At 39.1% G+C, this 15,614-nt stretch overlaps 1 protein-coding gene across 1 annotated transcript; it reads left to right on the top strand.

The window, feature by feature from the left end:
* Window positions 1-6,020: 6,020 nt before the first annotated feature.
* On the top strand, window positions 6,021-15,449 carry LOC139946441 (inhibin beta E chain-like). The gene is made up of 2 exons (XM_071944094.1): window positions 6,021-6,757; window positions 11,286-15,449. Exons 1-2 carry the CDS (start codon window positions 6,145-6,147, stop codon window positions 12,008-12,010), a joined length of 1,338 nt encoding a protein of 445 aa, XP_071800195.1. The 5' UTR covers window positions 6,021-6,144; the 3' UTR covers window positions 12,011-15,449.
* Window positions 15,450-15,614: the final 165 nt, after the last annotated feature.

Raw genomic sequence — 15,614 nt, 5'->3', positions numbered from 1 at the left:
GCCGTTTCTCACAGTGTTTTATACTATCAACAAATTTCCTCGACCTTGTGAGCTACAGCGATCAATTCGCTTATGAGGTGGCTTTGGTTTCGTTCCAAGAAATATTTAATAGTTGTAGTGAAGAGGTTTCAACTAGTGGTTAAATCCAAACGAGGCCTGGTTCTTGATAATTTTACCGAGACGAAGTCGAGGTAAATTATAAAGAACCAGGCCTCGACGGGTTTAAACCACTAGTTGAAAACCGATTCAACACACTTTGATTCCCATTCATAAATACCTTTTCGGTCAAAAACATCATAACTTTTTGGTCAAAAAGTAAATTAAATGCAAAAATTATAATTGTTAAATGATTTCTTTCATCACAACACCCCTCCAGCTATGAAATGGTAAAGCCCTCCGCCGCCCTCGGGTAAACAACTCCTTATAAGGGAATGCTGTGGGCGTCGCGCGTATCGCGTGATGTGGCACAACTGTTTCAGCTGTTGCTCTCGACCAATAGGATCGAAGAAACTGTCTTATAAGAACAGGTGCAATGTCGTCTGTCACGCTCATGAATTAACACTTTTTACCGGTCATAAACAAAGGTTTATACACATCCATGTGACGCGCTCTCCACCAATAGGAATAGCGAAACTGTCTGAGGTATTTATGAATTCATGTTTAAAATGATATAGAAATAGAGGGCTTACGAAACGCAGGTGAATTAGTGCCAAAACTGCTTCTTGTCGGGCTGTTTCTGAATAGCCTGGTAAGAAACCTTTGGGGCCCAGGCCATGGAGAAAAAAGCGCCGGTCCAATATGTAACGCAGGAAACGCACAAACGACATTGCAAAGTGGACATTGCATAACCCAAGAGGGATTAATGGCTCTTTTAAAGAGTGAGAAGGATTCGTGTCCATGGTTGGACGATTTTCATGGGCGTGGTGTGACCCTTTGGTTTTTAGTTTGTCTTCGGGTCCCCTATTAGATTGAGGTAGTATAACTTTAAAAACTCACAAATCTAAAACTCAGAAAAAAGTCTCCTTAGTTTGTTTGTGCATCCTCTGCCCAACCTTTTTTTTATACTGTTGTTTTGCTCGAATTTTTAACAACACCTCAAAATAGTGTAACCAATTTCCATACAGCCTTACGCAATGAGCAAACTTAAATTGAATTCAGTATGTTGTACATCGAAATGCGCATGCGCAAGTGACGGCCTAAAATTGTATCACAGACGACGGGTATAATGAAAGAGGCGTCGAACACCCTTACATTATTCTGAGTCGCCGCAAAAAAAAAAAGTCGCCCCCCAAAAGAAAAAAAGTCACCACAAAATCAAATGAAAAGTCGCCGCCAAAAAAAAAACCAGTCGGCCCCCCCCCCAAAAAAAAGGTCGCCGCCCCCAAAATAAAGGTCGCCGCCCCTCAAAAAAAGTCGCCGCCTAAAAAAAAGTTGACGGGCACAAAAAAAGTCACTGGACCAACAAAGAAGTCGCCGCCCCCCCCCCCCCCAAAAAAAAGGTCGCCGTGTGGGTGTCCTTTCTAGATCGCCATACTTACTAGGCTGTCAAGGTTGCTATAGTCATGCTCACATCGGGCCCTAAACCATAATTATAACGCAGCAGCTTCTATCTTCAATCTGGAGTCTGAGCAAATCAAATCTGGGGGATCACTTTGCGGTTTGCCCAAAAAGGGGAAACCCAAGTTTTAGGGTGTACGTGTGACCAATCATTCCATTTCACCAGATTTATTTCTTGTGACAATCAAAGGGTACCAATGGCTTGTTGGTATACACTCCCGCTTGCATTGCCAGCTGCTCTATCGTTTAGTTTTTTATTTGACTCTACCAACATCAAATTTCCCAATTGTAACAGTAAGTTTAAAGGCAATATACACTATTGGTAATTACTTAAAATAATTGTTAGCATATAACAACTTACTTGGTAACTAGCAATGGAGGGCTATTTATATAATAAAACGTTGTGAGAAACTGCTTCCTCTGAAATATAATGCAGTTTTTGAACAAGAGGTAATTTCTAACTTAAAATACATCAGGCCTAAAGCCTTTTTAGGCATTTGGAAGCACACTTTTTGTGCAACTAGGGTGTTTTCTCTTTCATTATTCTCTTCCACTTCGATGACCAACTGAGTCCAAATATTACAAAATAATATGTTTTAATTAATATGTTGGAATACACCAAATGAGAATACTGCTCTTTGACAATCATCAAAGGTGTCCAGCCGCGAAACTTAACTTAACTTCAGATTTATATTAGGACTTAGGACGAGTTAAGGCCGAGTCACACTGCAGCGAGAACGACAACGACGCATAGAGAACGCATTCTACTGGTTAAACTGCTCCACGCAGAATACGCCCACGCTCATTCAACCAATCGAGGGCGTGCATTTTTAACTATCTCGTTTTCGTTCTCGTTATCGTGGCCTGCGTGACCGGGCCTTCAAGCTCCGTAACCCGTACGTTATGACGCATTGAACACATCCTTATAAGTTAGGACGAAATACTACTCGAGATAGAATTAATCCTAGCGTTTCTTGAAACTGGCTGCAGTGTCTTTAAAGACACTTGACACTATTGGGTATTGTCAGAGACCAGTCTTCTCACTTAGTGTATCTCAACACATGCATAAAATAACAAACCTGTGAAAATTTGGGCTCAATTGGACGTCAAAGTTGCGAGATAATAATGACAAAAAAACACCCTTGTTTCACGAAGTCGTGTGCTTTCAGATGCTTGAATTCGAGACCTCAAGTTCTAAATCTGAGGTCTCTAAATCAAATTCGTGGAATATTACTTCTTTCTCAAAAAAACTACTTTACTTCAGAGGGAGCCGTTCCTCACAATGTCTTATACTATCAATAGTTCTCCATATACTTGTTACCAAGTAAGTTTAACAATTATTTGGAGTCATTACCAGTAGTGTCTACTGCCTTTAAGGCAATTGCCTGCCGCAAGTTAACCCGCGTCTCAAAGGAGAATGGTTCGATCGTGACATACCGTCCTCTGGGATCTGTCCTAATAATCATATTCGTTTATCTCGTATTGTTCAAAATGTAACCATTCTCGAAGTGTCTAGACATTTGTCTGAGTATTTTGAGTACCCCCCGGAACCTCTTCACCTGATTTTTTTTTCCCGGAAGCTTTGCTATTATTTTTAAGAGGTTTCAATAGAAGGGGTGATATTTTTTTTATCTTTGCTCTGTCGATCCCTTTCCATAGAACTCCACTTCGGTTACAACTTGAGAACAGGAAACGATGTGGGAAAGCATTGTTCCATTGATTTCAAGAACCCTTTGCGTCAACCAACAAATATTTGTCAACTCCACCGAATATCTTTTTCGTGCCGTCTTTTGACTATTGTTTTAGTAAATGCACAAAAATCAAATCGAGGACGTCCACAAAAATCGATGTAATTATAAGTCCCCTGCGTTAATTGAAGACACATTCACACAGCCACATCAAAAGCCCTGTCTGGATGACCTGCCTGGGCCCAATTTCATAGAGCTGCTAAGCACACAAATTTGCTTAGCATGAAGGTTTTGCATTGATACAAACAGGATTACCAACCAAATTTCCACGTAATTTTATGATGAGCAAACATAAGCTGGGATACCAATAACAAGCAAACTGCAACAAATGAAAATTTGGTTGGGAATCCTTTTTTTGATAACGGAAGACATTTCAAGATAAGCACATTTTTGTGCTTAGCAGCTCTATGAAACTGGGCCCTGATATATTGCCAAATTGAAGGGGAAACAATCATCGAAATTATAAGGACGCTGAAAGTGGGTTTATTTGATGCACTTAAAAACCTTTGGTAATTGCGAAAGACCAGTCTTGTCACTTGGAGTATCTCAACAATGCATGAAATAACAACAACAACAACAACAACAACAACAAAAAACAACATCGGCAACAACAACAACAGCTACAATAAAATCAACAACAACAGCAACAACAGCAGCAAGATTAGCAAGATAAGCAGCAATAGTAGCAGCATCAACACCACCAACAGCAGCGGCATTAGCTCGGAGTAGCAACCACAATCACAACCACAACAACGACAACTAAACAATGCTGTAGAAATATCGTACAAACACAGAGCACTTTAGCATCACATCAATTTAAAGTTATCATCTATATGATATAGAAAGGTTCGCGGTAACACCATATAATGACTTTCCCTAATAAGTTGGGGTGGTTCTGAAAAGAACCGTTGGTTTCAACTCGACGTTTCGATCAGTATGCTCTGATCGTCTTCTGGAGAAAGACGATCAGGAGACCATCAGAGCATACTGATCGAAACGTCGAGTTGAAACCAACGGTTCTTTTCAGAACCACCCAACTCATTAGTGTTTGCCTCTGCTTGCCTGCCCAAGGGAACGTCTGGTTACGTCACTGGTAACCCCACTATGTTTACCTTTGTCGTAGTCCTTTTAGCGATAGGTTACCAACGTGATCTCGACAAGCGCTATTTTTACACTGGGTGCGTTCGATTAGCTTCCCTGGGTCGACCCCGGTCTGTCCCCGGTATACGTTCGAATAGCTTTTGACGACATTCCAGGGGCTCACCCGAGTCAGCCCCAAGTGTCCTGCTTGTGGAGTGGGTCACTTTGGGCTGGCCCCAGGTGCATGACGTCATCACAAAAGGGTGAGTGGTCGTTCGATTAGCTCTTGTCAGGGGCTCACCCGAGTGAGCACCGCGGGGCCGACCCAGGGAAGCTTATCGAATGCATCCAGTGTATGGTCTAGGCCCAACTTCATAGAGCGGCTTTAGGCAACCATATTGCTTTACAAAATATGTTGTGCCTACAGCTACAATAAGCACGATACCGGTGAGAAATGTTGCATGCGCATGCTATCTTGGCTGCCTGATCACCTTATTTTTGTAAGCTTAATTATCTTGTGCTGGGCTACGTTTTGATGCGTTTAAAACAGCTATGTGAAACTGGGCATTGGTTTTGTATAGCTTAATGATTCAAGGTTTAATGGGTGTAGTGTCGCATCCAACTTTTATCCCAGTTTGCTGACAGTAAGCCTACCAAGTCAGGTAATTTTGAGATTGGAAACAGTGGTACTTTGTAATGTGTAGAGCTAGGTGAATTTGTTGTGCGGTCACTGATTGATTTTGGTGTTCCTTTTCCGCCAGTGTGTATTGGGAAACCGGAACATCGCCACATCGCCACATCGCCACCGGTTCACTTGTTGAATGGTGGAAGATACACAGGGTGCCAGACTAGACTGCACATTGGGCCAGTGGTGCATACCATGCCTGATAATGTGTGTGGGGGGGGGGGGGATTGGGGTTGGAGGGTACAACCCCCCCCCCCCCCCCACCCAAACCAAAACAAATTTACTGAAATTTGGCCGATGGCCACGAATGTAAAAAGAAATAAAACTATCAATCTCTCAAGAATTCGTTTAAAAAAAAAAATAAAGTCTATACAGAATACCACCTTGACCCATATCGCAGAGGCATGGTGAACCCCCATCCATTGTGCATATTGCAATAATGAAAAACACAATAGATGAAAGTACAAAGCAAATCTGACAGTACAATCTAGAAAAGAAATGTAATCTGTGATTAGAAATTTATTTTGAAAAGGGTTGATTGATTTCATCTCTGCTGGTGTTGTTCGGTTTAATCCCTTTCGAAGACATGAGTGGGTTGGTTAACCCTAAATTGACAATAGAAAGGGCGCCTCCGGCTTTGATTTTGGTGTTCTTTTCCCCGCCAGTGTGTATTTGGAAATCACAACATCGCCACCAGTTTACAGGAAATAACAAACAACAAAAGAACAAAGGGAAATGCCTATGTTTGTGAGTTCCTAACCTTGTTTGTTTGACATTTGCACGCGGGTATTTCTTTTGTAAAAACAAAAAAATACAGAAAAAAATACAAGGCTCTTATTGGATGAAACGCTGAGGGTAGGTGACCTGGGAATAGTTTTCTGAGAATGGGAAAGCGATGAGATAAAGTCACTGTCTATAAAGCCCGTTTGTTCACTTCAAACCCCGTTGACTTCTAATACGGACATTGCAAGAGGGTCTAGCCTTCATATCCAACCTTCCCGCGACTGAATCTAACCGCAATCTCCGGGCGCCACAATTCGCTGTTTTTAAGGGTCTTGCGCAACCTATCTCACTATGGCCGTACTGTCTTGGCAAGCAATAGCATTCGTGTTGATAAACTGTATTATTCTCGCCACTAACTTTGCTCATGGTGGAATTCTGCCAAGTACGAGTCCGGAGCTTGCCCCCGTGACTAACAGTAACACATCGATTGAATCAGTAAACATAACAAATCCAGACGGGCAAGCTAACCAGATGACCACCCGGCTCTTCGTGGGGCAAACAGCTCCGGTAGACGGTGTGGAAAGTGCGGATGAAGAGGGGGTGCCACCACCGAAACGAGCCGGACAGTACAACCTAAACAACTCGCCAAAAGACAGCGGGGAAAAATCGCATGGAAAACACAAAGCTGCTGGACAATCCAAAGCCGAGTCGGTGTCTACTTCCGAGTCGACCGACCCCCCTTCCAACCCGTTCCTCATCGGGGAAAAAGAGAGAGCTACCCGGCTAGAGATGTTCAAAGAGTCGTTCTTACATAAGTTGGGTCTCAAAGCTCCTCCCAATGTCACGCAACCTAAACCCAATTTACCGTCCGTTGTGCTGAGCCGGCTGCTGAACAGAGAGCAGAATGACCAGCCGCGTCTTCAAGACACTACGCCAAGGAAGATCGTCGTGTTTGCTGAGGAAGGTAGGAGCATTTCAAATAACTTCAATTGATTGCAACAACAATATTTATTCCATACTGACTCAAATGTGTCGATTGTTGCAGATTGAACAATAAATTGGATGATTGAAACTTAGTAACATAAAGGTTAAAATGGAGCCAGCATGGTAGGGAAAATGTGAAGCAGATGAGAAATGGTTTTATACTTTTCCCTTTTGAACAGACAACCACAGGGAAAATATCACTCAACATTCACACACAGACACAGATCAAAATTTAAGACCAAATAGTTGAGACCAGACAAAGATGGATTAAACTAATAATATTGTATTTAACATAATATACTTGTACATATATTGTTGGTTTAATTTTATAGTTTACCAAGTGCCAGTATTATTTTATTTTTTTATTAGACTTTCCACTGCCATAAAAAAATATATATACAAGATGATACATAAAGAAACAATGGATCAAAATAGCTTTAAAATACCAAAGCCAGTGAGTGGCGAGGAGGAACAGGTGACCAGCACCTCTGCAAAGCCGTCCTGCCACAGAAAATGTCCCCTGAAACCCACCCCTCAGTTAAAAACCACCCATCCCACTGTAAAAAAATAGGGGGCGCTTGAAGGCGGAATTGACAAATACAGACGACAACAAGAGCAATGGCAATAGACACCCAAGTGCAAACATCATCCGCTGAAAAGTCAGATACAAACTTGTCCCATTAGTATGTGACTTGTTATTTGGTGTTGTATTTTTATACAAAAGTAAACAAATTTTGAATTGAATTGAATTGAATTAAATTTAACATGAGAATTGTAATTGAAAAAATTAACTTAGTGACTTGACAAATGTATGCCCAGCTGGTATCCAATTCAACTCAATTACATTCAATTCAATGAAACATAATATATCTCCGTACTCGCAATGAGAAAAGACAGGTTTATTGGAAAAAATTATAGTAGTATACAATACAAGCAACTTGGGGGCAAAATGACCAATGAAATTTAAAAAAATAATAACAACGAAGTATAATAAGTGAGAAAGGAGGCTGTTCAAACAAGCCCAGGTCTGTGTGGAACAAAATCAATAAGCCAAGACAACACAACCGGACAGAAGAGAATGCAAAAAATATCCTGTCATGAGCTATTTATACGCAGATAATTCCCAAGAAATAAGGACAAAATAAGGACCAACTAAAAACAAAGCAAAAAGAGGAAGACGAGTTTGAGTCGAGGAGGAATGCTACATTATTAAAGTTGGCATTTTGACATCAAACCTTGCCTCTCCATTGATATTGTATATAGAAACGGACTAAATGCTTATTACATGACAGGTAATTGTGCATGATAATAAGCTGTATAATTGGTGTTGATCTGAAAGCCATTGATCATCAACTTTCATGGAATACCCAACATTTCTCTCATACACTAATCACAATAAAATAAAATATATCATTATTTTTTTTCTATGACTGAACTGTTTCTGCACAGTGACTGTGTCATTAGCCACCTAAGAAAGTACAGGAATCCGGAATCAACGAATAATAAAGTGTTTAAAGACACTGGACACTTGTCACACGAACTTGTGTGCTAAATTGGAGGTCTCGAAATCAAGTTCGTGGAAAATTACTTCTTTCTCGAAAACTACGTTACTTCAAGGTTTTATACTATCAACAGCTCTCCATTTCTTGTTACCAAGAGAGTTTTAATGCTCACAATTATTTTGAGTAATCACAAATAGTGTCCACTGCCTTTAACAGAACCCATGAAATCCAAATAATCGAGTGAATCGACTGAACAACAAGTACGCATTTCAATAATAAAAACATGACCGGTTTTCGTAATTTCCAGTTAAACCAGAAGGAAGGAAAGTACAGTATAAGAGTACAACAGTTTTCACAGTCCGAAGGCAAAATAGAAAAGTAAAGTACATGATTGTAATTTGGCTTGAGGGGAGCAAATCATTTGTGATGGGGGAAATTCCCCTATCTGAATATGGTACCCATGGTGTTATTATTCATGTCTACTGAACCATAACATTGTTTACCCCATGCTTTTTTGCTATGTGCTTTCTGACGTTCTTATTCACTCCACTGCATGTGTTACACTTTTTTTTTATCTGTGAAGGTGTGTTGTGTTGTCATTTTATCATTCGACAAAGACTCTGCTAGGGTCAAAACGTCAGGCCATTAATTTTTGTTATTAACTAAATGTGTTAGGTCGGCAGTTGGCACTAAGTCGTTTAGACTTGTGCACGTGCAAAAACCAGTCAATAGGTGCGTCCGATAAGCTTCCCCAGGTTTTTTTTCCAGGACGAACGTGTGCAGATAATAACCCACGTTCGTCCTGGGAAAAAAACGCCACACACCGGGGTCGACCCAGGGAAGCTACGAACGCACCCAATCCTAACCTTAATTTAAAATCTTTTATGTTTATTTTTTCCTGTTGTTTACAATTTGAAATGTCTACTACTGTTCTTGAATATGTGTTGATGTTATCAATAGTAGCTTAAGGGTGGATTTATTTGCCATTGAACTTGAGCGCACTGTGGTTTCTTTCTCATTTTCAGCACAAAAGAATTCTTAAAGAAATAAAATGCATTTGATGGGGAAGAAAGGGGCCAGCTGCCAAAGATGTCAGCTTGCATATAGCAAAACAAACATCAATATTATCGGTTTCCAACAAACGCCGAAACCATGGTGGGCCAAATTGTTTTCTTTATTTTGGTGGGTTTTTTTTTTGGGGGGGGGGGGGGGCGAGACAGAGGGTGCACCGTTGTTTGTGCGGCAGCACTTCTGGTCTAGTTTTCGTGCACCCCTATAGTTTCGCCACCGTTCCCAACCGTTAAGTTAAAAGCACCCTTTCTTGCCAAATGATTTCTTGGTCTATAGTGTCACCACTTTATATACATTTTCTTTTTGGTGGTGTGTGGGTTCAAATATAATTATTTATAAAATATAATGTATTTAATACCAGACATACAGTTTCTTGTAAATTGATCGATGGAATATGCGTCAAGTGTCATCCATTATTTTACCATATAAAATTTATTTGCTGCCGTGATGCTTAATATTGTAGTCCAATAAAGACCTTTATTTGACACTTCGGAGCGTAGTTCCAAAGATAATCGTTCCCGCATGTTTGTCCAAACGAGGGAAGGGACAAGGTCGTGTCACGGGGGACGAGGTTGGCGTCTATGAAACTGAATATTGGATGCATTTCGTTCGTAGAATAATAATCACTCGTTGAAATTTTGCGATTCCACAGCAGCTAAATCTTAGAGGTTGGAGAAAATATTCTTTGAAGTTTTGAAAATTCATTTTGAAATCATTGGTTCATAGATTGTTGCTCGCCATTTAATCTTTGAAATTGTTTATATTTTACAAGTAAATATCTTAAACCATGCAAATCTCTTAAAAATATTTGTTTAATAATTGAGTACTAAATTTGGTAATAAGATCGAGAATCTCGATTAGCGATAGGGATATCTCGATTAGATTATCTCGATTATATCGATGTATATAGATATCTTGACTATAGCATTAGACATATCTTCATTATCATAAGAACAATTTCAATCAGCAATATAGATATTTCGATTAACAAAAGGGATGTTTCAATTAGCAATAAAGATATCTCAATTAGCAATAGAGATATCTCCATTATCATTAGAATATCTCAACTAGCAATAGAGATATCTTGATTGGCAATAGAGATATCTCAATTAGCTACAGAGATATCTCGATTAGCAATAGAGATATATCGATTAGCAATAGAGATATCTCGATTAGCAATATAGATATCTTGATTGGCAATAGAGATATCTTGATTGGCAATAGAGATATCTCAAATAGCTATAGAGATATCTCGATTAGCAATAGAGATATCTCGATTAGCAATATAGATATCTTGATTGGCAATAGAGATATCTTGATTGGCAATAGAGATATCTCGATTGGTAATAGAGATATCTCGATTAGCAATAGAGATATCTCGATTAGCTTTAGAGATATCTCAATTAGCTATAGAGATATCTCGATTAGCAATAGAGATATCTCCATTATCATTAGAATATCTCAATTAGCAATAGAGATATCTTGATTGGCAATAGAGATATCTCAATTAGCTATAGAGATATCTCGATTAGCAATAGAGATATCTCGATTAGCAATATAGATATCTTGATTAGCAATAGAGATATCTTGATTGACAATAGAGATATCTCGATTGGTAATAGAGATATCTCGATTAGCAATAGAGATATCTCGATTACTAATAGGGATATCTCGATTTGAATTAGAAATATCTCGATTATCAGTATGTTATAGATATATATATATCTTGAATATAGCATGCAATAGAGATATTTCGCTGAGCATTTGAGATATTTTTATTTTGTTATAGAGATATCTTCGTTTAAAATGTCAACGCCATACTGACCAATATGATTTCCCACACGAATATAACTTTGGTTCTTTGGGAGTATAGTACCGGTGAAGTGAGCAATCTTGTACGATCTAATGTACTCTTTATACTTTCATTACTTTAAGGTGAAGTGGAATGTGGGGTCGATGTTGATGACAGTTCATGCTTCAAGTTCGAGGTTACAGATGCGCTGGATAACTCTGTCGTAAGTTCTGCATTAATTTGGGTCTACATCACGCATGCGCCCGAGGGCTCATCCGTCGTCATCAGCCGACCGAAGCATCACTATGGCAACGGACGGGTCCTCGTCACCCGAAAGCTGTACTCTCAAGAAGGATGGGTGGAGGTGGAGATCCCGCTGGAACGTCACAAATGGAACCGCCAGCAGCACTACTTCGTGATCACTACAAAACCCACCCACGAAATTGGGAACCGCACCGTGTCCAGGGATTCCAGCCTGCGTCCCATGCTGATGATGACACTGACCCGGAACGAGTGGTCGCACCGGACGCGCCGGAGCACCGGACTGTGCACCGCCAATCAGACCTCGTGCTGCGTCAAGGACTTTGTGGCGGACTTTAGACTGATTGGCTGGTCATCCTGGATCATCCGGCCATTAGAGTTCAACGTACGGTACTGTACCGGGAGTTGCGGCGCGGCCACCCGTAACTACCTCTCGGATCACGCGGAGGTGGTATCACTTCACATAGAGAACAATGCTGGGGGAACCGACATGGCTATGTGCTGCGTTCCGAAAGACATCAGCGGAATGGAGGTGATTTACCTAGAAAACAATGTAGTGCACACAACCACCATAAAAGTTATCGTCGAAACGTGCGGTTGCGCGTAGTCCTCTAATAACAGCTGGACATTAGAGCAAAGGAAATAACACAATCGAATCGTGCTTGAAATTAAACAACCTAAGCCGGAGCGCATGGGGATTAGGTTTTTTTGTGAATCGAATCAAAAAAGGAACCCCCCTCCAAAAAAAAAAAAATAAAAAAAAATAGGACAATTTTGGAGAAACTACAGAAAACAAAATTGCAGCCGGAGTAGTGCTTTGGTTACGAATATATGGCTTAGATCGATTCGGATAGTTAAAGGCAGTGGACACTATTGGTAATTGTCAAAGACTAGCCTTCACAGTTGGTGTATCTCAACACATATGCATGAAATAACTAACCTGTGAACATTTGAGCTCAATCTGTCATCAAAGTTGCGAGATAATAATGAAAGAAGAAAACACCCTTGTCACAAAGTTGTGTGCGTTTAGATGGTTGATTTCGAGACCTCATGTTCTAAATCTGAGGTCTCGAAATCAAATTCGTAGAAAATTACTTCTTTCTCGAAAACTATGGCACTTCAGAGAGAGCCGTTTCGACGGTTTCTCACAATGTTGTATACCATCAACCTCTCCCCATTACTCGTCACCAAGAAAGGTTTTATGCTAATAATTATTTTGAGTAATTACCAATAGTGTCCACTGCCTTTAAGCCGTGCAAACTATATAAACCAGGGATGCATGGAATCGGCTATCGAGTGGAGCTTAGAAGAGTTTATTTGTCTTAATAAAATGGGATTAAGGACTGACAAAATGACGAGAGTGGGATATGAACCTGTAACCTCCGATTGAACGTGCCGGGTGGATTCCACAAAGAGTTAACGGGAAGGTACACATTTGGTAATTGTCAAAGACCAGTCTTCGAACTTGGTGTATCCCAACATAAGCATAAAATAATAAGCCTGTGAAAATTTGAGCTAAATTGGTAATCGAAGTTGCGATAAAATGATGAGAGAAAAAACACTTATTGGACGAATTTGTGTGCTTTCAGATAGGAATAAAAGACTTCTGGCTATTTTAGTGAATTTTTTTTCAAAATCTATGCTACTTCAGAGGGAGCCGTTACTCCCAATGTATTATAATATCAAAAGCTCTCCAATGCTCGTTACGTTACCAAGTTAGTTTTTTAAGTTAATATTTGTTTTGAGTAATTACCAAACGTGTACCTTCCCTTTAAGACTAGGCTTATCTCTCTTAATATTTTTGTTTTCAAAATCGAGTTTTATAATCATTATAGCGTTTTATTAAAGCAAACTAGACACTGGGTGTTGCAGTTTTGTTTTTTGAGTATACGATCCAGTCCCTGAACCTGACCCTGAATTTGAGGTAATTTGACAATCACCCTAAGCTAACAGACCCACTATTAATTGACTCTTAATGGGTCTGGGACACACCCTAAGCTAACAGACCCACTATTAATTGATTCTTAATGGGTCTGTGACACAAAACAACGAAATTCTTTAACTCACCACGCTATTTGGTCCTGGAAATAAATAGGAAAATTAGCACTGAGTTACAGTCTTGTCTCATAAGCACAAATATTCATGACTTGTTCACATGTTATTCAGGAATTGGCTTTAAACTAAAATCTGCACATAATGTATGGACCGGAGGAAAGGTCAAACGGGGTCATGCTAATTGTGTATAAACTCTCAAAATGTGTTGTAGGCTAGAAACTTTTGTATAAAGGGTCCAGTATATGATTTGTTTGTGTTTTAGATCTTTCTGTTTGAACCGGATGAGAGGGTCACGGTGGGGTCATGTTATTAGACGGAATATCAAAAGTGTAGTAAGCTACAAGACGTCATGACTGAGCTATGTTTTTGTTTATAAATAACGTTTGAATTATCGTTACCTAACACCTGATTTCGTCATAGTGTAAACGTTTGTGTTTGCTACTCATCTTTTTAGCTTTCGAGAAAAAATCTGCGAGGGTCAGTATTACTTCTGTTTTGCTTTTTAAAGACAGTAGACACTATTGGTAATTGTCCAAGATAAGTCTTCTCACTTGGTGTATTTCAACATAATATGCATGAAAAACCAAACCTGTATAAATTTGAGCTCAATCGGTCGTAGAAAACATTATTGTATACGCGAAGTTGTGTCTTTCAGATTTCGAGACCTCAAGTTCTAAATCTGAGGTCTCGAGATCAAATTGCTTCTTTCTCGAAAACTAAGTTACTTCAGAGGGAGCCGTTTCTCACAATGTTATATACTATCAACCGCTCCCCATTACTCGTTACCAAGTAAGGTTTTATGCTGATAACTATTTTGAGTAATTACCAATAGTGCCACTGCCTTTAAACAATTTAAGTAAGTTAATAATTGTATGCAAATCTTTGAACGAAGTTTATAATTATCGATCTGACCAATGTTGTGCACACCCTTCAAGGAGGTAAAAATGTCACTCCTACACATTTCGTAGCATAGGTTTTGTACCTAATTTTGTTGCTACATATTAACCTAAATCATGTTTAGATTATTGAGTGTGTTTGAAGGCTACATACCATTTTGAGCAGGTGTCAAAATGACAAGTATGTTTTATACTTTAAAGGGAAGGTACACGTTTGGTAATTACTCAAATATTAACTTAAAAACTGACTTGGTAATGAGTATTGGAAAACTGTTGATAGTATAAAACATCGTGAGAAACGGCTCCCTCTGAAGTAGCATAGATTTTGAGAAAGAGGTAATTTCTCACTAAAATAATAAAACTCTTCTAGCCAGAAGTTTTTTATTCCTATCTGAAAGCACACAAATTCTTCCAACAAGGGTGTTTTTGCTCTAATAATTTTCTCGGAACTTCGATGACCAATTCAGCTCAAATTTTTACAGGTTTGTTATTTTATGCTTATGTTGGGATACACCAAGTGAGAATACTGGTCTTTGACAATTACCAAACGTGTACCTTCCCTTTAAAACAGGTTTAAATAGTGGGTACAACATTTGTGTTTAAACTCCGAACAGAATTTGTACAGACAGCAAGACAACTTAAGATGCACTGTAAGTTTGCATAAAGATGGCCGTTTTTTTAATCACTCACTTCATAATTATTATACATTTCATAAGATCTCTAAATATTTCATATTTTGTTTAGTTATAGCTATACGTTAATATAAACTGTTAAAAAAGATTCTACATTCTGAAAGAGATATACTTTATTGTTATATGGTTTCATTTTTAATAAAGGACTCTCACCCATACAGACTGGCTCCAAATGGAGGCTGACCCGCATTCTTGCCATTGCAAATACAACATTGTTCCACAACAAAAAGTTCATTTGTTTTGGCGCGCAAAAAGTCGGGCTACGTGGTGTTTTATCAACATAAAAGAAACACATTGTCTTCGGATTGGGCGCTTTGGTCTATGAAAAGCGGTCGTTTTAAAGTCAATTTATTATGGTTGGAAATACATTTTTAAAGTAGAGTATAAAAAATACATTCAAACATCACTCGAAATTGTGTCTTTTGTGTCTTTTATTCCGTAGAACCACATGTTTTACCCATGTTTTTTAAGAGGCATTTTTGTTAGCACTCATTGGGAAATGACTAATTCAAAAGAGCAAAATGTATAATTAAAATAAAAAATAAAAAATAGAAACATTGAGCCCCTT

This window comes from Asterias amurensis, chromosome 13, assembly GCF_032118995.1.
Source record: "Asterias amurensis chromosome 13, ASM3211899v1".
Taxonomy (NCBI): domain Eukaryota; kingdom Metazoa; phylum Echinodermata; class Asteroidea; order Forcipulatida; family Asteriidae; genus Asterias; species Asterias amurensis.
Note: the sequence above shows the minus strand (reverse complement) of the source record. Positions and strands in the feature narration are given on the sequence as shown.

Coding starts and splice junctions, on each gene's coding strand:
- LOC139946441 (XM_071944094.1), top strand. CDS start 6,145: ATGGCCGTACTGTCTTGGCAAGCAATAGCATTCGTGTTGATAAACTGT. Junction 6,758..11,285: donor CGTCGTGTTTGCTGAGGAAG/GTAGGAGCATTT, acceptor CATTACTTTAAG/GTGAAGTGGAATGTGGGGTC.